Below are 22,527 nucleotides of genomic sequence, written 5' to 3'. Positions count from 1 at the left end.
ATAAGCTGACGGTCTGTCGTAGTTGGTATGTACAGCAGCACAGACTATTCTTCTAGACAGACCTGTCTCCCTCGCAGCTAGTGTACAAACTAGAAACTATATTTAACATTTATTTGATATGACTCAACATTTCCTCGCTTTCGGTTACTTTGCTCATACCATCATCACTTTGACTTAAATTAGCTGGAAAAAAGGATGCGATTGAAATCAGTGGTCATATCTATTTAAAAACAGATTAAACTTCAGAGTTTTTTATTCCTCTTACCTCACATATAGCTGTCGCCTGCACACATTTTATGACACATAGGCTACTGCTCTGGTACTCAAGGTTACAGGAGAGCGAAGAGACAGGAGGACAGGGAGGATGACAGGAGTGGGAGCAGAGAGAGGAATCCTGGCCTTGAGTTGAATTTATTGTCTGCATTAGGTCCAGAATAGCCAACCAGAGCCAATTCACATGCTCAAATCTCTGGCAACTGAACCTTAGAGGTATACATACTATTTCAAATGGAGGACTTACAAAAATATAGATCATTTGAAATAAATTCAATTTCAAATCTCATTTCTTTCAAAGAAAATGTAATTTTTTGAGAGAAGATGTTAAAGATAAAGCATGCCAGTTTATCTTCAGTGATCAATTGGCAGTTGTTGTCAGTGCTATAGCTCAGTAAGTGCTGCTTGATGACATAACAGATTAGAGTCTTGCTTCTCTGGTTTGTAGCTGTGGGAAGAGAGCTGTTTTTGAACCTAACAGAGCTTGACTCAACAATGCTTTGCCGGAACAGACTAATGCATTTTAATTCTCTTTAAAGATGGATTATACTTAAAATTGTAGACCCTCTTTATATTTGAGCCAGACGGTCAACGGAAATACACGTACATACACACACTTGTTGGTCTCTCTTTAGTTGTGAGGACACCCATTGACATAATGCATTCCCTCGTCCCTTACCCTAATGTTAACCCCAACCCTCACCCTAACCCTAACCTACACCTAACCTGAACCTTGAAACTAAGTCTTAAACATGGTTTCAAAACAAAATGTGTCCACACAGTTATAGAAAGACATGTAAACACACACACACACACAACTAAAACACCATTTACTTGTCACTTAAGAGAAGCTACTCTTTAGCAACAGCAGAAGATGCTTTCTACATTGACGTATATCTATGCTGAGCTGCTGTGAGACGCATCCTTCAGCTGTTGGGTTGGTTCTGAACAGCCTGCATGGTAAAAGGACCGACCACAGGGACATATACAGATCCAAACAACTGTCACCCTGCTCACTGTCTGAAGTGGCTCTGCAGGTAATCTGAGTGATTTAAGTTTGTGCGACAGGTGATTGCCTAACAGCAGAAGGAAACCACTGTCATAACGCTACTACTGGTTTTACACAGATAAGAGGCTCTGATCGCCATGGAAACATGTAATCTACTCTTTCAGTGAGTGGAGAGAGAAGGTGTGAATATGGGATATAGGCACATTCATATGGTGTCTCTTATCAATTCATGCTCTTGTGATGACAAATGGAAATCATTTTTGGAAAATCAGGTTGTTGTTTTTACTTGAGAACGGTCAAATGTTCTATAACCAAAAAATTCCTTAGTCTCCAACACATGGGTGAAAAATAATTCAGAAGAAAAAAACATGAGATCAGGTTAAAACTCAGTGCAGAGGAGTTTGACTGGAAAGAAGAAAAGCTGATCCAGTGGGAGCACTGTTTAAAAGCTCTATAGTTCTTGAACTGTGGTTACTGTCGGCTGTTTGCTGATGACAGTAAATTAAATATAATTGAGTTTGACTATAACCTGGCTGCTCTTGTTCATTTTCTTAGAGGGTTGGCAGCAGATGCTATGTTAGCATGGACATAAAGATGTGTAGTTATGGGCAAATTGTGATTTAATATATCTAACATTATGCATGGCGTGTTTAAATTGTTAATACATACACTTGTTCAAGTTGGTGCTCAAAATATATCAGGGTATGCTTCTGTGACAATAATTTGGGAGGGTGTGAGTGCAATAAAGTTTATTTTATAAATATTAAATCCTTTTGTTCAATTCTAGCTTTGAGAGGTTTTCCTCTGCCTCAACTGTGCCTCCTGAGAGCAGTTAAATGTTTCCAATCATCTCTTTCTGATATTGCCACATTCACAGGCACAGAGTAAGCACAAGCACACACACACACACACACACACACACACACACACACACACACATACCTTGGATCCATCCACGCTGATGATGCGGTAGCTGTTACGTGTGCTGTCGTAAAAATAGGAGACAGTGACAGCCTGCTTGCTGGCAGGAACCCAGTTCTTCTTGGTGGTTGGGTCGATTTGGAAGACATGGGCCCTGGTGGTGTAGATTGGCTGCTCCCTGGAGAGCAGAGGACGGAGGAGAGGGACAATATTAGATGAGGATAATTGCAGATAAGACACACAATATGTAACTACAGCTCGAGATAAAGTCCTCTGATGGACGAGCCACTTTCCGTGTGTATTGAGTTCTTTATACGAGGTGTGGCTGTTAAATTATGAGACTAATGCTGGTTCGACTTACAGAAGTCTAGTCTCATTATTTAATAACCACACCTCGCATTCCTCCATCACACTATGACTGCAGAAACAGTGTGATGTGTTCTCCAGAGATCCCCAGTCCTGAGAGTCTCAGTGTGGACGGGCAGCTGATAATGTAACACAAACCCTAAATCCTCATGGCAACCCAAAGCCATTAGCACATCAACACCCCCTCCCGTCTCATAGGTGACAGTAACACATATCTAGGTGTTTCTGTGAGACTGTGCACTTGTATGTGTGTGTACACATCTATTGTCTAATGAAAGATTTCCCTTGAGCACCAAGCACATTCAAGACTTATCTACTCGTGGTAACACAGCCAAACAACAGAAGACTCACTTCCGTCTTGTTAAAAAAACACTTCAAAATATCCAGTTTTCAGTAAAGAAAAATAGAGAATTGGCATCTTCCTCTCTCCCTCTCATATTTTTTCAGAGAGGTAAACAAATATCTTGCAGAAGCACAGTCTGTCAGAATCAGCAGTGGTGTGCTGGGCAGTCAGATGCATATATAGCTGGACGTAACATAACTCTGAACAAAGCCTGAATGTTAGTCCTCATCCAAAGTAAGATTTTTTTTTGTTTTTGATTATTTCCAATTATTTTTTTGATTGTTTCCATTAAACCATGCGGTTGATTAGTAACGTGCAGCTGCTCAGAAAGTAGAGGTTGGCCATAATTCAGTATTATCATGCATCGTATCATGCATGCGTATTTTGCATTAATTGTAAACAATGACACAATTTAGGGATAAAAAGAAAAGAAAAAAAAAACAACAATATAAAACATTCAGAAGAAAATAATACAGCAGAGAACAATGCAACTCAGCAGAAATGTTTTTTCTGAGTGAAAAGGTGTAGGCTGAAGCTACAGCTTACTGCGCCTACTCTTTCCACAAAGCACTACCTATTTGATGTCAAAAGTAATATCACATACATTTTTTGCCCATTTGTCCATTAACTCTTTACTTTAGTAGTTAAACATAAGAGTTTTTGTTTTGTTGAAAGGTTTTATGTATTTCCTAACAGTGCATCGAACTGAACATCTTACATATTTTTTATGTGTGATTTTGTACACATGTGCCTTCATTGTGATCTGAGTTTATATTGGTTTTTATAGTCACATCATGTTCTTAATTTCATCCATATCACAGAGCCAGATAAGAAAGAATTACTTAACGTTGCTTCTCTTTTCTGCAGCTTTTCTGTACAAACCTTAAATTTTTTTGACATGTTTTTCCAGCTGACTGCACACCATCTCTTAACCGATCAGCATTTTAGATGTTTTTGCTTTGACTAATACTGATTGTTTTGTGTTTGTCACTCAGGGGTGAGTGACCATGGCGACTTCATAGGAGGAGCATCACAACTTGGTGGTGAAATCCTTCCACCACAACAGTTGTAATGAATGATATTAGCACAACGAGGTATCTAAAAGCTTTTAACTCCAATTATAGAATAATGTTTTCAATTGAAATTCTGAAATTAAACCTGTAATAAAATGAATAAGGAGCCTCAGTCATCTTTATAGAGCAAATTACAACTGTATTGGGAAACATTAGGTTAACATGACTTCCAATCATTATGGTAATGCTAAGTAGATGAAAACTCTGAGCTTCTCTCTGAGTCATCTCAGTGACCAATTTTAGACATTATTCACATGACTCAAGTTGAGCTTTTGTCCTGCCCAGTGTCAGATCTTCTTGCTGAATCCAAATCATTTTGAAAACCTTATACAAGTATGTTAGAAAGCTGCATTTCTGGGTATTTTTCCCAAATTGGAGCCAAATCCAAAATAGAATTAGCTGTCAAAACCCAACTCAACAATGACCATGATGGGGAAAAGTTCAAAATCATGTCATCATTCTATGAAAGGGTGCAGCAATCTGCATCCCAGCAATAAGCAGCTAGCTGCCTGTGTGATTCAGAGAGCATCAACATGAGGATGAAGGAGCAGGATCAGACTGCCAGTTAAACTTGAATGACTGCAGACTGAAAAAACACAGTGGAAATGCTCCTCCTCTTTATGACATCCCTACAAACACATTGCTCTTTCTCTCTGTGATTATCCTCACTCTTTGTCACTTGCACACACCGCCATATACACAAATACCATAGCCTGACTCAGATGTCGAAAAGCTGTTGTGAAATACATTCACCAAGCACCTCAGTAGGAACACCTGTACACCTGCTTATTCGTGCAACTATCCAGTCAGCCAATCATGTGGCAGCAACGCAATGCATGAAATCATGCAGACACAGATCAGGGGCCTCAGTTAATGTTCACATCCACGTCAGGTTTCACTCCTGTCAGCAAAGAACAGAAATCTGAGGCTGCAGTGGAGACAGGTTCACCAAAACTAGACAGATGATAAAGCAAAACTCGTCTCAAACTGGTGTCATGAACATGAACCCTTAAGTTCAATTTACTTCAGTGGCCTCCCCAGTCACCATATCTGAATCGTATACGACACGTTTGGAGATTCACAGTATGAATTTGCAGCTGACAAATCTACAGAAATTATGTGATGCAATCACTTCAACGTGGACCAGAGAAGATTCAACATCAAGAGCCATGTTGCCACACTCAAGAATATTTCTAGGACATTGTTCAAGAACAGCTTGAGGTAAAAATAACCACACCTGCATGGGGTACACTCTCACTCTCAGTTCCATACAAACTGTACAGGCACTTGACGCTGAAAGAAGACCACTGCTGGAAGTGAGAAACCAGTCACACTTAGTGCTTTACAGGGACTACACCCAGCAGGTTTAAATTATCCACTGGAAGTTTTCATTTCAAAAGGTGAGTGCAGGTGGTTGCAATACTCTTCTATAAAGTTTTAAGAGCGAGGAACAATTAAGTGAAGTGGCTGGATGAGAGGGATCAGAGGACACCTCAAGAACTTAATGATGGATGCAGATGAAAAATACAGTCCTGGTAAAAATTATTGAAACCTCTGAATTTCAAGTATCTTCAGAATAAATTTAAAATAACCAATATTGTATAACCAGAAAATTTCAATAAAATGTTCAAGGTTACTTAGAAAGAAAAAAAAAAACGTGGTGCATAATATTGAAATAATACAATACAATAAAATGCACAATTATTAGCACCCTTCACTAATATTTGGTTGCAAAACCTTTGGCCATAGGGACAGTCTCTAAATATTGCTTGTAGCCATTTAATAGCTTCTTGTACTTGTCTGGTGATAGTTTTTGCCACTCCTCCATTGCAGTGTTCAAGCTCTTTTAAGTTTGAAGTCCTTTTTGCAAGGGCAGATTTCCGTTCTTTCCAAAAGTTTTCAATAAGATCTGAGTCAGGACTCATTGCTGACAAGTTTAAACCATCATTTACTTTTCAAACTTTTTTTGTGCTGCTGGATGTGTGTTTAGGGTTGTTGTCCTGCTGAAATACCAAAGACCCCTTGTCTCAAACCCAGTTTTCTGAGAACGGGTAACACATTTTGCTCTAAAACACCTTGGTAATCTTTTGATTTCATCATTCCTTTAATAGATTCTGTGCCTCCAGTAAAGCAACCCCACAGCTCCTGGTTTCAGCCCTTTATCTGTTTGCTTCTCTCCTACTCTGTGCTCACATGCAGTATTTTAATACAGCCAAATTCCCAATAAAGCTTTTCTCATTCACATTTTCCTGTTTCTGTTGTCAGACAACAAATATGAAATAGTGACTGAAACACAGCCCATTAAGACTTCATGTTAACCAGCGGTCACTTCCAAGTCATTTCCAAGCTGCTGCTAAAAATCCAGATTTTTAAAACCACGACGACATCTGACAAAAATCACCAAACACATGAGTTAAAGACAACAGCTGTGATTTCAGCTATATTTACTAGTAAGATGATTACTTAAGAGAAAATGAAAAGTGACAGAATATCTTTCTTATTTTGTCTCTCACAGCGCACAGCCTCCATCTGGGTAACAAACTGTTTGCTAATCCTCTCTGCCACTCACTGCACAGAGTCGACGCAGAGAGGTGTGACTCTCACTGGCGGGATAGTACTGGCGACTCTCTGCTGTGGAAAGTAGCTGAGGTTTGTCCAAAAAGTCACTAGATTATCAGTAAGAGCTTTTCTGAGAAAAGTCACTAAAAAGGGGTCTAAAAATGAAAACTGGTGTGGACCCACTGTAAACGCCCTTTGATAACATAAAATGTTTTTGCCAAATCGTTTGGAAAGCAAAGGCCCAATGGGAAAAGTCCAACACTTGGCTGACCAATGGCATAACTTCATCACTCACTCACTGGATGGGGGGGCAGATGTGAAGTGAATGCATCTTTCAGAGAGGGTGAAGTTTACTTGTCTCTCACTAATTGGTACAATACTCTTCATAAACTACTTGGAAATGCTGGTGTATTGCCTCTGCCTTTTTTGTTTAGGTTACTCTTTGTCTTCTTATCTTGTTGTTTATGTAATTGTGCATTTAATTGGATTTTCCTGGCACCTTTCGCATGTCCAGTCGCCATTGTCTCTTTTTTTCTCTGAAACTATTTCCCAAGGGTCAGAAGGCCAAAGTATGGTCACAACAGACTATGATGTAAATGATGTGTCATCCAACCACGCCTGAAGGCTAAAGTGTTTACAGCTGTCCCAAACAGCCACACTCGCAGGCAGGGTAAAAATCCTGTCGTCACAGAGAGGGTGACCCACATATACTAATAGGGATAATGTTCAAGAATGGAAAAAGATTTTTTAAAAATCATATTAAACAAGATGATAAAAACAAGCTTGTGAAGTATGAGGGGAGGAGGTTTCAGTGCATATGCCTTAAGTACCCAAGTAATACCGGACAGTAGCACGGTGAAATTCATTGGTTCGTTTGGGAGTATAATAACTACATGTGATCTCGGTTGCTGACAACCAAGTCTTTTTTGGACTATGACCCTCCAGGTTTTGGACTCCCCCTCAATACTCCCTTAAAATCCAGCAGTGTCTGTCTGCAACTATTTAGCAATGCAAATTTCTGTGTCACAGCGCACCAAAACAGTGAGTACTGACCGATCTCAGAGATTCTATTGAAGTGAACTGATATTGGCCTAAAATTTTGCCATTGAAAATGCTGATATGAACATGCCTCGATTTGCATGCCGTTTGTATGCATCATTCTGTCCTCTGATGATTAGTTAGATTTTAGGTCCTATTCTCTGTAAAGTCCCTTATATGCTTTAGGATAGATACTAGTGAAACACATGTTCATAGATCATTTCTTTGTACTTCACATAGTTTTCCCGCTTGGTTACAAGCATGCTTCCAGGAGAGAGCTTTTAGCAAACTTCTCACATCAATTTTCTGTTGCAAACCTTGTGAAATCCTGATACTTTCTAGTATTATTTCTTCCCCTATTTGCTTTCCCTTCTTAGCTTGTCGTTTACTTTCATGACATGAAGGGTTTCAACAAAATGTGTGAAGTTGCCACAAGGGTGCTGAGCTAGGCACAGTGGCACAGACACGCTTTGCTTGGCACAGCAAAAAATCATTCATGCACTACAAAAACCATTACAAATATTGCATTTTTAGAGCACAGGAAAGTGCTTAGGAAAATAAGCCAAAATCCAAATCATCTGAGAGCATATTCTTCAAAAGTCACTAAAATTAAATGGCTGTTAAAGCTAGCAGAAACATGCACATCTCCTTCTGTATGGCAAAACTAGAGGTTTCATTAACAGGGTACAGATGGTGTCATTGGTGCTGAAATGGTTTACAGCAATTGGCAAAAGGTGCTATCAAGAGGACATCCAGTTCACTATTACTTTAATGCTCTACTATGAGGTCCCAGTGAAAATAATGTCAACTAGACAGTGTGGCAGGCAGGCAGCAAAAATTCACAAGCTAATAAAGCTTTTACTTCCACTGGGATTATGGTTCTCACAGAAATGAAAGCCTAATAAATTCACTGTCCCCTTTAAGCCTAATCTCAGTCTTCATCTGCTTTGGGAACAACAAACCCCATTATACAGATCACTGTTGTCGCTTTACATACACACAAACACACACACGCTGACCTTTGCAGTGGCAGTGTCTGGAGCCAGCTCACACTGGCAGGGGAAGAGAAGTGAAAGGCCACTGCTGAACACATGGATGCACTCACACAACTGTTGGTGCAATCCAGTGATCTGCTTTACTGAGATAAAAAAAAAAAACATTAGGTTGATTGATTTTACTGGATTAAAAAAAAAAGACAACAACATTTGGGACTTTATGACCGCTGAATTCTTTGTCCCGCTGACTGTTGGGTGCTCTCCGTCCCCATCTGTTGCTTTAAATAATTTACAGGTGTGTGTGTGTGTTTCTGTGTGGGGTGAGCAGGTTTGAGTTTGAGTGTGTACTGTCTGTGCCTACATACACCTACACACCCACCTCAGGCCCATCCACACTGATGATGCAGCAATCGTGTTGTGTACCGGCAAAAGAATAAATTAAAAACGAAGGAACGTGCCGACAACCATGCACCTGCGGACTAAATCAAACTGTTGGGAAAGCTCTGCGTCATCATGCACCCAACTACTATGATTTCAGTTTGGAAGAAAAGCGCAAGCAAAATGCTGCCATGGTAGTGTGCTAAAATACTGCACTATACTCTGAGGAATATGGAGGAGCAATTTTGTGAGTGATGCACGACAAAGCCTGCCTGCGTCTCATTCTCTTAAATCCTTTAAAATGTTATGCCCATCACAACACCTATGATTTACCACCAAGTTTGCTAAGAGAAGGATTATCCTGCTGCTTAAAGGAGACGTTTTAAGATGATGGGGGATGACACCATGTCGTGCGAGGAAGTGTGAATAACAGCAGGAAGCTTCTATCTTTGACTAAGAGTTTGGATGGTGATTTTAATGCGAGGGGTTGCAGTCACGTTGCGTTTGCATTGTGCTACACCTGTGAGAAAACAGCCTCGTCCAGATTCCTGAATCCACTCCAGGCTCATTCCCCAAACAAACTTTGCTCGTCTGTCACAGCCATCTAGCTCTGTCTGAATGAAGGAGACACATCTGAGGCCAAACACAGAAGAGCTCATCGTCAAAACTCAAACAGGCTTTGTAGCCTGTTTCACAGAAATCAGCAGTGTCACTAGCTTCAGACATGTGCACTGCAACATTCTTCACGTTCCTAGAGAGAGTGAACATAATGTTGCTTTACCAGCTCCATAAGTCACACAACACACACGAGGCAGCACATATAACTACGCTAATATGGATAAATGTGTTTAAGTGTTGAATTTTTGAATTTGAAAATGAAATATAGACAGGCAAACATATACGCTGTATATCTGGTTATTTTTGTTCCTTTTCCATGGTAGGTTGATTATTTTCTGCTGCACAGTGAAACTCTAAAGAAAAAAATAATAATCCCCCCCCCCCATTGAGGTGTCAAGTCTCCCTCTAAATGGGTCAGCAGAGAGATAGCATCAACACACAATGTCTGGGTTTTTCACCATGTTTGGAGTGTAGAATGAGCTGGGGACAAATAAGCTAGTCAACTGTATATCCAGGTATGACTGGGTGCAGACCCACAGGCACAATGATACAAAGGAGCCTTTTACATTTTAATAGGATCTCTTCATTAGTGAGACAACATTTCTCATAAGGTCATTGGCCTGTTTAGAAGTACGTTTTCCATCTTTGAATCATCCAGTGACAAGAGAAATGTCACTGACCTGATGGAAACGCACTTTTTACGGTCTTATTAATAAAAGACACAGCTTTGGGAGCATGAGCAGTCTTTACAGCGTGCTGATGGGCATAATGCAAGGGCACTGAACACATTACATTGCTCCACGGCTTCATATTGGGCCTCATTGTGTCAAATTCAGGACGGTCAAATACGAGACGGGCACTAAAGCAGGACAATCCCCAGGCTACATTCATTACTTAAAAATCATTTCAATACAAGCAGAATATGTAGAAAACGCCATCTTTGAACCAAAGTCGTCTGAGAAATACGAGGAATTTTCATTTCGGTCCGTTCGTCAAATATCTGCAGTACAGTAGGAAAAGAACACTCTTTCCTTACTTTTTCCGCCGGTGCTGACAACAATACACTAAGTTTTCATTGGCTTTTCTGTAGGACCGAGTAACAAAAGAACATCTTCTCCCAAATCTGTCAGAGGGGGAAAATGAGACGCTCCTATGTAGGTCACAAGGTGCACAGACCTGGTGACTCTGGCGATAGGAAAATGGAAAAGTAGAAACAGTTGTGCTGTGACTACAAAGCAGAGTTCTTTTGCGAACACAAAATACCAGAATTTAATACGTTGGATTCTCATTAGCCGGTGTAATCCTGTTCAGAAGTCAGATGAACAGAGTTGAGGTTTTCATTTTTGTCATTTTTTACCTGCAAGGCATGCTGGAGAGCAGAGCTGCCTTATTAGTGAGAGCGGCATTTTGTCTATGTGAATGAGAAAAGCAGGCAGGACAGGAAAGCTCTTTGGGATCATCACTACAACGCCACCTGGGCTTTTATCGCAATAAACACGCTGCTCTACTAATGATGTCAGGGGGTCAAAAAAGGGACGGCAGGTTTTCCTTCAGATACTGTAGCATGCAATAACCTGGACTCTAGGATCCCTGCTGAGTGGGATACTCTGATACTGAAATGCTGTGTGGCATAAATTAATGAATTTATCTGCCATTGCAGCTTTACAGTGACTTAGTGTGAATGTTTTTATTGTCAGCATTATCCATCCATTAAAGTTTGAGGCATTTCTTCTTTATTAGACAGTGTCTTGCAGGGAGCAGTAAATGTTAAAAGGGAGAGACAAATAAATCATTCCATACTACTGCATTTTACCTCATTTGAGGTCTTTTACTGTCTTCTAATTTTACTGATTAGCATTTTATTACAGATTTTTATCTTACTAACATTTCTGCTGTTCTGTTCTAAAAAGCTTGAGTGAAATAAAATCGACTGAAATTAACAACATGTAACTTTAAAATCCAGGTGTAAATATCTAATTTCATGAACAGTATTTTAAGGCAGATCAGCTTCATTAGATAGTTTAACAATAAAACAAAGTTCATACACAACAGAAAGTCTTATTGACATGTGTGCCAGATCAATAAACAAAATCTCACACACTCACACAAATGATATCAACCAATTTTACTCATTTTATCAACATTCATTCCATTTCTCATAAAGGACTGAAACTTTGTTAATAAACTGAATAACAACTGATCGACAGTGATTTCGACAGAGGGATTTCTCGTTTTGTTTAGCATCTTTTGGTAAAAAAACACAAAAACAAAAACAAACATTACTTCAGCTATTTGATGTGTTTTGTTGCATTTCATTTAATGCTTCAACGATTCATCAGTTTGTTCTCCGATATAAGATAAATACCAGTTTTGATAACTTATTAGTCAATTCACCAAGTAAAAATGTGAAACATCTGCTGCTTTATTCTGTTGTGTATCATTTTTAATCAATTTAACTTTGGGTTTTGGATCGTTAGACAAAACAAGCAATTTCAAGGTGTCACCTTGAGCTCTGTGAACTTTTGATAACAACCTGTGGTTTCCAACTTTTTGAGCTTTTGGACCCTCATGAGTGATTTTTTTTTCTCTGATAGTTTCATTTAAAAGGTTTTCAGAGCCCTGAAGTGGTAAAATATTCATTATTAGCTTACTTTATTTTTCTTTTTTCAATACGTTTTTGTCCCTTTAATTATCTTGGGACTCAATATCAAAAATAATCGATAGATTAATCAATTAATAAAATAATCATTAGCTGCTGCCAAATTTCACTGTTATTCTACATTATTCTACAAACTTAAAATATGGATGACATGTTTAATCTCACCATTGTTTATTTTGTGTTTGTATCAACTGTCATTATTGATGATAACCTTCATTATTACTTCCATTGTTTTGGCAGTACACTAAACTGCACCTCATGCCAGTGCAGCTCATTAAAGTGGCGAGAGAGACAGTATCCCATGCAAGAGAGGCAGCAGGCCAGACTCAAACCAGCAACCACAGCAGGTCCCCCTCCACCACACTGAGGCGATAGGACGCAGAGCCAAACTTAATCTGAGAGCTCGCAGGAAAAGGAAGTGAGGAAGTCTCCACAGAAGCACAGCATGGCAGCAGATGGCCTCCTAGGCCTCAGCCATCTGGTGAGGAGACGTCCAATCCGCCGTCAGTCTGTCCCCTTTCATTTACCCATGATTCTTTAACAGTGAGACCCGCTTCTACTCACCTACTACACCTCTACCACCTTGCCTTCCTGCCGTCAGCCACAGACAGAGAACTCAGTCGGATTAGCCTTACAGTCCACTCTCCTGCCTGGGCAGCCAAGAGACCCACTGCCACGTCACATGTCACACAGCCTAATCAATGAGTGCTAAGCCTTTAGCTGTCACTCTCTGGCCGGCCTGGAGATTATCATCTATCCATGTGTTGAGGCTGCTCCCAGCATGACTACTTTAAATAGCAATATGCTGATTGCATTGCTGTCTGTGTGACCGCTTATTCAGTAAGAAGGGGCTTTCAGATAGTCTGAGCTTTATTTTGGAGATGCAGCACTTAAGCTGCAAAACTGTGCTTAAAAATACAATTACCATCACTTTCTTTTCCACTGTTATTATCAGAATTTCCACAGGCTCTTTAAATTCAGCAATTTTGAATTATACATTTGATTTATCGGGCATGCTGTGCACATACACCGTTATAATATGGACTAATACAAGCAGTATTGAGTTTTCTAAATCAAGTGGAAATGATGTGATCAATAATAAATGTGTCAAGGTTAAGATGGTAGTGATAGTTCACATGATCAAAGACCTTATTGGAAAGGGACAAAGGGGGAGATAGATACCGAGGGTGTTAATGTGTGTGTGTAGTGTGACTTATAGTTAATCTATAACTCCATTTAGGAGCTATAGCTTCAGGGACAAAGACACCAAATCCTTCAAAAAAAAAGAAAGAAAAAAAAACACACACTACAAACGATCTTTAGTCACACACACAAACACACACACACCCACACACACACACACACACACACACACACACACACTTATCTATGTCGACTGCTCACTTAGGGAAGGACACATTGCATCATAACTGAGTGTAATCAGGATGTAATATCTTGCACAATCAAGCACAGGAGTGAACTCAGTCTTGATTTGTACTTTTGTTTGAGATACTTTAAGTCATTTTTGAAGAAGCCTGTCAGTAGTGAAGGCTTTCTGCTTCTCTTTGTCATAGTCAATAAGAAACTGATTATTTTAGACATGAATTGCTGATTGGGCCAACAAGCAATTTAGTGACACCATTAAAATCAGCATTAGTTTCAGTCCTAGAATATTTTGTTGATTAATTGATTAGTAAATTGACAGTAAATTGAGGCTTAAGAAATTAATTAAAGAATTGATCATTTGTTGCAGCTTCTCAAATTACTTTTTTGCTGGTTTTCTTTGACTTCTGTGAGAGTAAATTAAATATCTTTGGGTTTTGGACAAAGGAAACCATTTGAGGACATCTGAGGTGCTGATCACTTGTGATGGCTTTTTTCTGTACTTTTATGACATTTAAGATGATTGACTTGATTCATAATCTGCTGTCATAAACTTTCAAACACTAACTCAAAATTATTAACAAGTTTTTGCTTTTAACAACTGATTAATATTTTAAGTCATTTTTTAAAGCCAAATGATCAAGTTGGTGTCTTCTATGATCAATAAATATCTTCAATGAGCAATGACTTCACCTCAGGCTCAGAGAACTTTTGATAGGGCATTTTTCACAATGAAAATGAAATGACAATGAAAACAATCATTAGTTTCATCCCTGAACATTGGATGTTGAGAATCACAGGCCAGATTAAATTTTGTAAAATATTCACCTGTCAGGTAATACTACAGGTTGGCACAGACTGAAACCAGACAACTGGAAAAAGGAAACTTGCCATGTCTCCATCAGTAGGTGTTACCTCATGCCTTGGATTGGACTAGCTGCTGGTCTACTGGGCCAGTTTCATGACAACACTGACGTCTCTCAGTTTCAAACCTGCTGGGTGAGTACGCCACACTCCCGAGGAGTCATCAGGACTGTTGAACTGGTTTCTTACACATTAAAAAAACATGTCTGCTCAGGATAAAGCAGCACTGGGGCACTTTTTACTTAATTACTTTACATTAACACTGGTTATTATTCATACCGTCTCTCAGATTTTTACATAAATTTAAGTTTGTAAATGTCACAAATGGAAGCATTCATAAAGTTAAATAAACTATTCAGGGAATGATTATTAATTAATTACTCAATTACACTGAGCTGTTATTATTATTCCATAACTTAAATAAAAGCCATACAAACAGGATCAGGAACTTCAGAAAGACAACTCAGTATGTGAAGAGAGCTCATGATTGCATAACTATGGAATTGAGCCACAAGTCAACATTCACATCATAGTAGACTATGGAGGCAAAATAATATTCTGTACCCTGTAAACAACTGTGGGAGTATACACCACTACCTCCAGCACTGTGGATAACGCACACACTAAAATAAACACACTCCCAGAAGTACCATCTCTCCTTATTAGTGGGCAGTGTTGACTCTGACACCTCCATATCATAACCCTCTCAAAACCACACTCGCAGACAAATAAGGAGGAAATTAAGTATTCACAGGGGAAATAGACGGATCCATCTGAAATTTCTGAACAAATATAATACAAATATCCATAAATAGAGATATGGCATTAAGCATTTTCTCACATGAAATCGGGGAAAGAAGCTCGAGCCACATTTTAAATGTCTCACAATACCAAATAATCTGGGTGTAATATAGTAAATTGTGGTCCCTACTCAGTTCCCACGACGCACAGGAAAACCCTGAGGGAACAGCGACAATTATAATCAAATTTATTCAGCGGCTTGACAGGTGAACTAGACAGTTGTAGAGGTATTTTTTGCCGTATTTTCACCGCACACACACACACACACACACATACACAACATTTCGGTCAGTGCAGGTGTCATGAGAGGCGCTCTGAAGGGCAGCGCTTTCTGGATTACTCACCCCATTGCCGTGGACTTGAGGAACAACTCCTTTTTAAATGTCGGTTTTATTGGCGGTCGGTTGAAGAGGAAAATATTGTTAAGAAGCGCAGGCAAAGTCCACAGATGATTAGTGGTCCAAAGAGTTCATTACCCGTGCGCCAGCTTCGAACAAGTCCTCTGGCTACTGAGAGACAACTGAAATATGAGAGCACTTCTTCGTTAAACTCGATTCACCGGGTTGTCAAGCTCAGTCTCACAGAACCCCGGTCATTTCAGGAAGTTTTTTCTTTTTGCTTGTTTGTTTTTCCTCTTCACATACGAGACAGAATAAATCCCGCTTCGGAATAGCCTCTTCCTCGCTGTCCTCAAACAATCGGCGCTGATGAATTAAGTTAATGTTTGCATTTCCCTGCTTGCTCGCTGCGCAGAGTTTCTTCCTCCCCAACGGGATTGTGTTTCATATGAAGGGCGGCAGCAGCAGCAGCAGCAGCAGCGACACGGAGCGGCTTCCACCTGCTCACGCGGAGCCACCCACTCTTTTTTTTTTTTTTTTTTTTTTTAAACCTGAGGTATCTGCGGTGGTGTCTGCGGCTGTGTCTGGTTTAAGTCGGGGTTTTAGCCCAAACTATGGGCCTGAAATTACGCACAATTCAAACCGAAGATAAATGAACACAACACACTGATAAACGACCAACATTGACGACAGGTTTTTTCTAAATTCAGGTGCACTTACATGTTTCAGGTTCCCAGCAGTAGGCACTTTTTCCTAAATCAAGCCAAATAACGGTTACGGCATATTTATGCTATTAACTACGCCACTCATTAGCATCTCCAGCTAAAAGAAACTCCTCTCTGTAGTTTCACTTTTAACGCCGACAGAAACTACTTAATATTGACCGGTAGTCCTGTTTCTAACTGGCAGGTAACAGCCATCAATCAGTGGCAGGTGTGCGCGTTCCCGGAACCTTTCAAAGACGTCCGTTTGTTCCGGGAGGAAGCCTTTCAGCGACGCACTGTTGCTAGGATTACGGAAAAGTCGTTTGAGGTAATCGGGTATGTAGCTAAAGTTTTACAACATTCACGCCGTCTGCCCGTGTGTTTTAAAGGCGTTAGCATAAAAAAAAAAAAACAATTGCTTTTATTGTGATTTTCGAGTCGTCTGTATCTTTGGATGAAGCCAATTACATCCATATCAGCCCAGCTTTTATTTTGGTCCGCATGTGGAATTTGTCTCGCAGTAGCTAAACAAGACAAAACAGAAACATCCGCCTGTAAACAGAATAAAAACGTATAGCCTTGTGAGCAGCTTTGTCTTGATATTCAGTGCTTCAGTGACTTTTACTCTTTTTTTTTTTTTTACTACAGAATGGCCGAGAGCACAGAGAGCCTGCAAAAGTACGAAGAGCTGTTTGCCCAGAGATTTTCATCGGAAGATCATGAGTACCAGCAGTACGTGAGCCGTCCAGCTGACCCCCCACCCATCGTCGAAGACTGGAGGGGTCGTGCGGGAGGAAACCAGCGAGGCAGGGACAACAGGTAATTGAACTTTAGGTTGCCATATGTTTAGAGACAGTAACCTAATACGTTGTATTTTACTTTTTTTTTGTGATGAGGGTTTGTGCTGCATGTTTATGGAAAATGAAACTGTCTATAATAACCAGGTGATATAAATATGCGACAGTGATATTGTAGCAGTGCTTTATACAGGAAGGTGATACAGTGATATGATTTCATTATAGCAACACTGTGATATAGCTAGATAAAGGGAGGCTGTGATATAGGGATTTATTCGATTAATTGCTTTGTCTTTAAAGTATCAACAATAAAAAGTCACCAGATTCTCCAAGTCCAAGGTGAAGTCTCCACTGGTCTTGTTTTGTCGAACCAACAGTCTTAAAACAAAGATGTTCAGTTTACAGCAATAGTAAACAGAGAAAAGCAGCAAATCATCACACTGGAGAAGCTGAAATCTATTTTAAATAAGTCAGACTTACTTCGACTTACCTTGCCTGACTGCTTGTGCTTTCACTGTGATCTGAGATCTCAGCAAGTACTTTGGTTAGTGCCAAGTTATCAAAACGACTGGAGCAATAAAAATAAAACACAAGATGTAATAATTCATAGTTTTAACAAAATCTCCACTGGTACCATAAGAGACATTATACAACTGGCTGAGTGGTACTTCACATGTCTATTAAATTTGTAAAATAGGTGGTGTGCCTCTTTAAGAGACAGGGGTTTAACCATTGTGGCGTCACATTAACCATAAGACTTATTTTTGAGTTAACCCATTTCTCTCTTTATCCCATCAAGGTTACTATCACAGTTTTTAGACCAATTCTTAGCTCTCCCCTCTCCAAATATACTCCTTCATCAATGGGCTATATGGTTTATAAATTTGATCAGAAGTCATCAGTGGTAATATGTTGGAGATGAAATTACATTATATTGTGTAGCCAGTATCATCTTAATAGTGTTTCAGGTTTTATTGCTTTTTATTGCTTCACAATAAAAGAAAAAGCAACAGACTTAAAATAGAGACACAATTTTAAAGTAAAAAATAAAATCGATAGGTCTAAACAGACAGAAACTCTGTCTTTGAAGATGAGTCGGTTAGTTACTGACTTGCTTTTGCACGCATTTAAGTAATAACCAGGTTATTGTCAACTTTGTCCACTATCCTGATATCTTAACCGTCATGGAGAGGAGAAATCTGGATTCTTTGATTGGGATAAGAGATTAGTGAAACCCAGTGAACACAGCTAGGTTAACTCGGGGGAAACATGATTCATTGGCTATTTAAAAGCACAATCCTAGTTTCTAGTTCCCTGTTTACATGTGCCATGTAATGCATGCATAAGTACTTGTTGTTGAAAACAGATTGTTAATCAATATCTGTCTCTATGTAGGTACCACGACCGTCGTGGACACGGAGGTCGTGGGTGGGGAGGAGGCCGAGGTTGGGGTGGAGACCGAGGTTGGGGTGGAGACCGGGGCTGGAGAGGGGACCATCGTGAGCAGCAGCACTGGCATGACAGAGACAGGCACCGGGGGCATGGAAGTGGGTATCAATCAGGCCCTCCAAGCTCCAACCAGGGATACAACTCCCATCATCAGAGACCACATTATGACCGTTACTGATGTCTCTACTCTATACTCTCAGGTGTTGTCAGTATTTATGGTATTCAGTCTTACAACTTGCATTGCAATATCATACGTGGCAATGTGCAACTGTTAATTTTTGTGTGTGCCTCTTACTATCACAGTCTCATAAGCAAGGATTGAGCAATACAGCAATATTAATAATTTCCCATCCATCATTGTAATTGTGTGGTACTTCTTTAGTTTTATCATACAGTTTTATTGTCTGAAGAAAAAAAGACAGTGACAGTGGAAAATTACGGATCCTGTTTGACTTCCTTTTTCATACTTAAACATTTCATTTTTTCCCCCAATATTGCATCATATTGCGCAGCTCTGTAATCATATTACATTTTGTCATCGCATTTTTGGGAATTGTTTTCAATATTGGAACTGTCACTTAAAATTACACACACTGAAAATAACATTAATTTCTCTTTAAAATTTCAGATTTGTGAGCTGTTTTTAAAAATATTATTAATCACATTATAACTGGGAAGTATTACTGAGGAGTTGTTTTGTGTCCAGATAGTTTTGATGCTAGTTTTCTACATGGTTTGATATGACATTGTGATGAATTATACAGTACAGTATTGTTGCAAATGATGAATCTGAATTTCCAGAGAAAATGTATTTGTAATGCAGCTTTATTTTTCTGCATCACATTGTTTCATAATGATATAAAGGAACTGGTGTCAATAAATGTGTATTTTCTTAATGAGTAGTTTCTGTTTTGTGAGGTTATGGAGCTCAACATTAAGCTAAACTTAATCCAGTGCCAGTCTCAGTCAGTACACTAACATTAGTATTAGGGATACGCCAATCTGTCAAAATGTTATGAAGGGGATTGGGTATCAGTTATGATGTGACCAATTCACATTGTTACACTATTCATTGTTTCTGCTCTCAGGTAGAGTCATTCAATTATGCCTGGGTGCTGTTTTAGTGCCACAGCAATCCCTGGCCTCGTGTTACATTTTATAAAAAGAAGATCCAATGATTTAATACTGGGGGAAAAGGGAGCACTGGTATGGGGTCAGTACTGGTAGACACCCTGAGTTGAGGCATCAAAGTAAGAGAGAAACAGTCGGATTGCTGCATCCCAAGCTTTTTTGGTTTTATCAAGATTGTTTATAGCAAAGGTTTCAAACGTGCGGCTTCCAGGATGATTAAAATCATAAGGTAGAAAGATTTTTTTTTTTTTTTTCTGACTTTCTCTAAGTTCCCCTTTTTTGTGTAATATTGGACACTGTCCTCCTCAGGACACTAAAAATTCTGTAATCGAAAAAGAATCAAGTCAAATTTCTTGCAACTAGTGTTATATATGTGCTATTAAAAAGTCTTAAATTTAGGAAGTTGAACCTGGCAGAAACTCTGTTATAGGTTATAAAATGGCCCTTTTATTTCAAATTTGACATTTAGTGCTGCACAACTTGTGAACATGTACATTTTGGCTGTTCTGTTTTAAAGGGGTTTTTTGGTGATCTTTTCATTGTTTTGAGCAAGGCTTTATATTTCAATTAAATGTGTCAGAACAGGTTAGTGTGTCTTAGGTGATGGTTTTAGTATTCCTATGACAAGTGTTCAAGTGACCGCCTAACCTGACCAGCGGCCCCCCAGGTAATTTGAGTTTGGGACCAGTAGGAACCGCTGAGATGGTCATTTAAATCAATTCACTTTATTCATGAAGCACATTTTGATTATTTTAAACTGTGAAAAATAGCAGATCTGCTGTGATAAAACTCATGGTGGCCCCACTGCAACTTCTCAAAGCTTTAAACTCTCATTTAGATATATTAAATATATACATATATAAGTAAAGTGTAGATTAACAAATTATTTCCTAGAAGATGCAGCTGTCCTTTTTACAAAGCTCACTACAAATCAGAAACCCAGCCACATTTCATTAGTTTCAGTGTCTCAGCTTTTAAAATCAGTAGATTGCAATGTCAGTAGATGGCACATTAAACCAGATTGCGTGAACAACTGTAGCTGTGAATGGAGAGAAAGCAGCATTCACAGTAAGTGGCTCAGAAGAAGACTAAGACCAATAGTTCACATTCTGAAAAGCGACTGAAATATTTATGAGCATCATTAATACATTATTACTACATGCATCAGTGGCTATGGCATATGTAGCTCATTGCCTAAAGATGTGTCAGTGCCTGTGAGTCTCAGTCGATTCACAGCAGATCTCAATCAAAAACAAATTGAGACTAGACTTCGGACACATTGACCCACTCCACTGATCCACAACACAAGCAGAAACCCTCAGCATTGTTTTATCGCTGCCTGAATGCCATTCTGTGGCTTCTATTTATGGCTGTGGTGAAGACGGGGTTAACAGTTCATTTGGGCTTCAGCAGTGCAATCAGCTGTGATGATAAGGGAGGGAGGGTGGAGGTTAGGGAGAAAGTGTGTGGGGGATGTGCTGAAACTGGCACATTGCAGGGAAGGCTGCTATCACCACTGTAATCAGTTTAGATCAGAGAAACTTCAGCCCAGATAGTTGCATCTTCACAGAGCAGGGATGTACTGAACAGAGACAGAGACAGTTACAGTGAAGCCGGGATTTATTGGCAAAGAAATATCAAAATGCAGCTGTTGCACTTTGATGGCAGGGAAAAGGGTTAGCAGATTAGATTATTGTCTAGGAAATAAACACAACTTTAGATTTAGGTGAGAACTCTCATCTTTATCATGTCTGTCCATTGAATATGCCAGAAGCTTGTCAGCTTCAGTTAGGACTAAGATTGTAACAAAATGAGCACAACAACACCTCTAAAGTTCACAACTAAACACATTACATGTTGTTTGTTTTATCTGTTCAACAGATAACATGTAAATGTAACACTATTGGAGACATTTATGTTCCACATTATGTCTAGATTATTATTTGTTAACTTCCAGGAGTGAATAAGCAGATTTCCCAAAATGTCACACTCTGCCTTTAACGTCAGGGCAAGGTCTGTTGAAGATGTTATCAGCCATGGCTATATAGATGACAGAGCCAGTCCGTTGGTTTTACGGTCCACTACTTTGGTCAGGAGAGAAATATCTCAACAGCTGTTAGATGGATCGCCATGAAATTTTGTACAGACATTCATGATCCACAGAGGATGAATCCTTATGACTTTGGTGATTCACTTACTTTTCCTCAAGCATGAGGTTTGTGGTTTTAAGTGAAATGCCTTGATGAACATTTGATGGATTGTCATTAAATTTGGTACAATTTGGTTAATGTCCCCGCTTGGTGATCCCCTCCTTGACACAAATAATTATTAGAACTCCAAATTTGGTAACTTTTCGTCCACCACCATCATCTGGTCAAAATTTGAATGTTTCCTCTCTGGTTTATTTCCAAATATCAGCAAAACTAATGACATTCCCATCAGTTTCAGCTGTTCTTCACGTGTAAGTGCTAATTAACAATCGTTAGCATGCTAACACACTCAACTGAGATGGCGAATATTTCATTGTACATGATAACCATCAGCATGTTAGCATTGTCATTGTGAACATGTTAGCATGATAATGTTAGCCTAAGTGCAGTCTCACAGAGCTTCTCACATGGCTGTAAACTCTCTCTCTCTCTCTCTCTCTCTCTCTCTCCCTCTTTTGTCATTTTTTAAGTGTCAACATACTACATACTCAAAATTGAATTTTTATGTAGGGTGGGGTTGTGTTACATGGCTAATGTTAGTGTTTCAGATGAAAAACAGCTGTCCTTTAGAGTGAGACACACTGACATGCTCCTGAAATCCTCCAGACCAAGACCCTG

General features: G+C 39.3%; 2 protein-coding genes across 4 annotated transcripts in view; one reads left to right on the top strand and one right to left on the bottom strand.

Moving 5' to 3' along the window:
- Positions 1 to 16,056, bottom strand: part of homer2 (homer scaffolding protein 2) — a 33,215-nt gene extending 17,159 nt beyond the window's left edge. The window contains exons 1-3 of one of the 2 annotated variants that reach the window (XM_022749633.1): positions 15,625 to 16,056; positions 8,602 to 8,720; positions 2,225 to 2,381 (exon numbers count right to left, since the gene is read on the bottom strand). In XM_022749633.1, the coding sequence (XP_022605354.1) occupies positions 2,225 to 2,381; positions 8,602 to 8,675 (231 nt within the window). In that variant the 5' untranslated portion in view covers positions 8,676 to 8,720; positions 15,625 to 16,056. The remainder of the gene's footprint in view (positions 1 to 2,224; positions 2,382 to 8,601; positions 8,721 to 15,624) is intronic. The other variant, XM_022749641.1, reaches the window with a different exon arrangement.
- A 453-nt stretch (positions 16,057 to 16,509) lies between these two features.
- On the top strand, positions 16,510 to 19,464 carry fam103a1 (family with sequence similarity 103 member A1). 2 transcript variants are annotated; one of them, XM_022749100.1, is made up of 3 exons: positions 16,510 to 16,650; positions 16,971 to 17,141; positions 18,515 to 19,464. In XM_022749100.1, exons 2-3 carry the CDS (start codon positions 16,972 to 16,974, stop codon positions 18,744 to 18,746), a joined length of 402 nt encoding a protein of 133 aa, XP_022604821.1. In that variant the 5' UTR covers positions 16,510 to 16,650; position 16,971; the 3' UTR covers positions 18,747 to 19,464. The 2 variants fall into 2 exon arrangements, with proteins under 2 accessions (XP_022604821.1, XP_022604814.1); XM_022749093.1 differs by having other exon boundaries at positions 16,515 to 16,658.
- Positions 19,465 to 22,527: the final 3,063 nt, after the last annotated feature.

Source organism: Seriola dumerili, unplaced genomic scaffold (genome assembly GCF_002260705.1).
Source record: "Seriola dumerili isolate Sdu_G_001 unplaced genomic scaffold, Sdu_1.0 BDQW01000011.1, whole genome shotgun sequence".
In the NCBI taxonomy this organism is placed as follows: Eukaryota; Metazoa; Chordata; class Actinopteri; order Carangiformes; family Carangidae; genus Seriola; species Seriola dumerili.
This window is presented reverse-complemented; position numbering and strand designations above follow the sequence as displayed.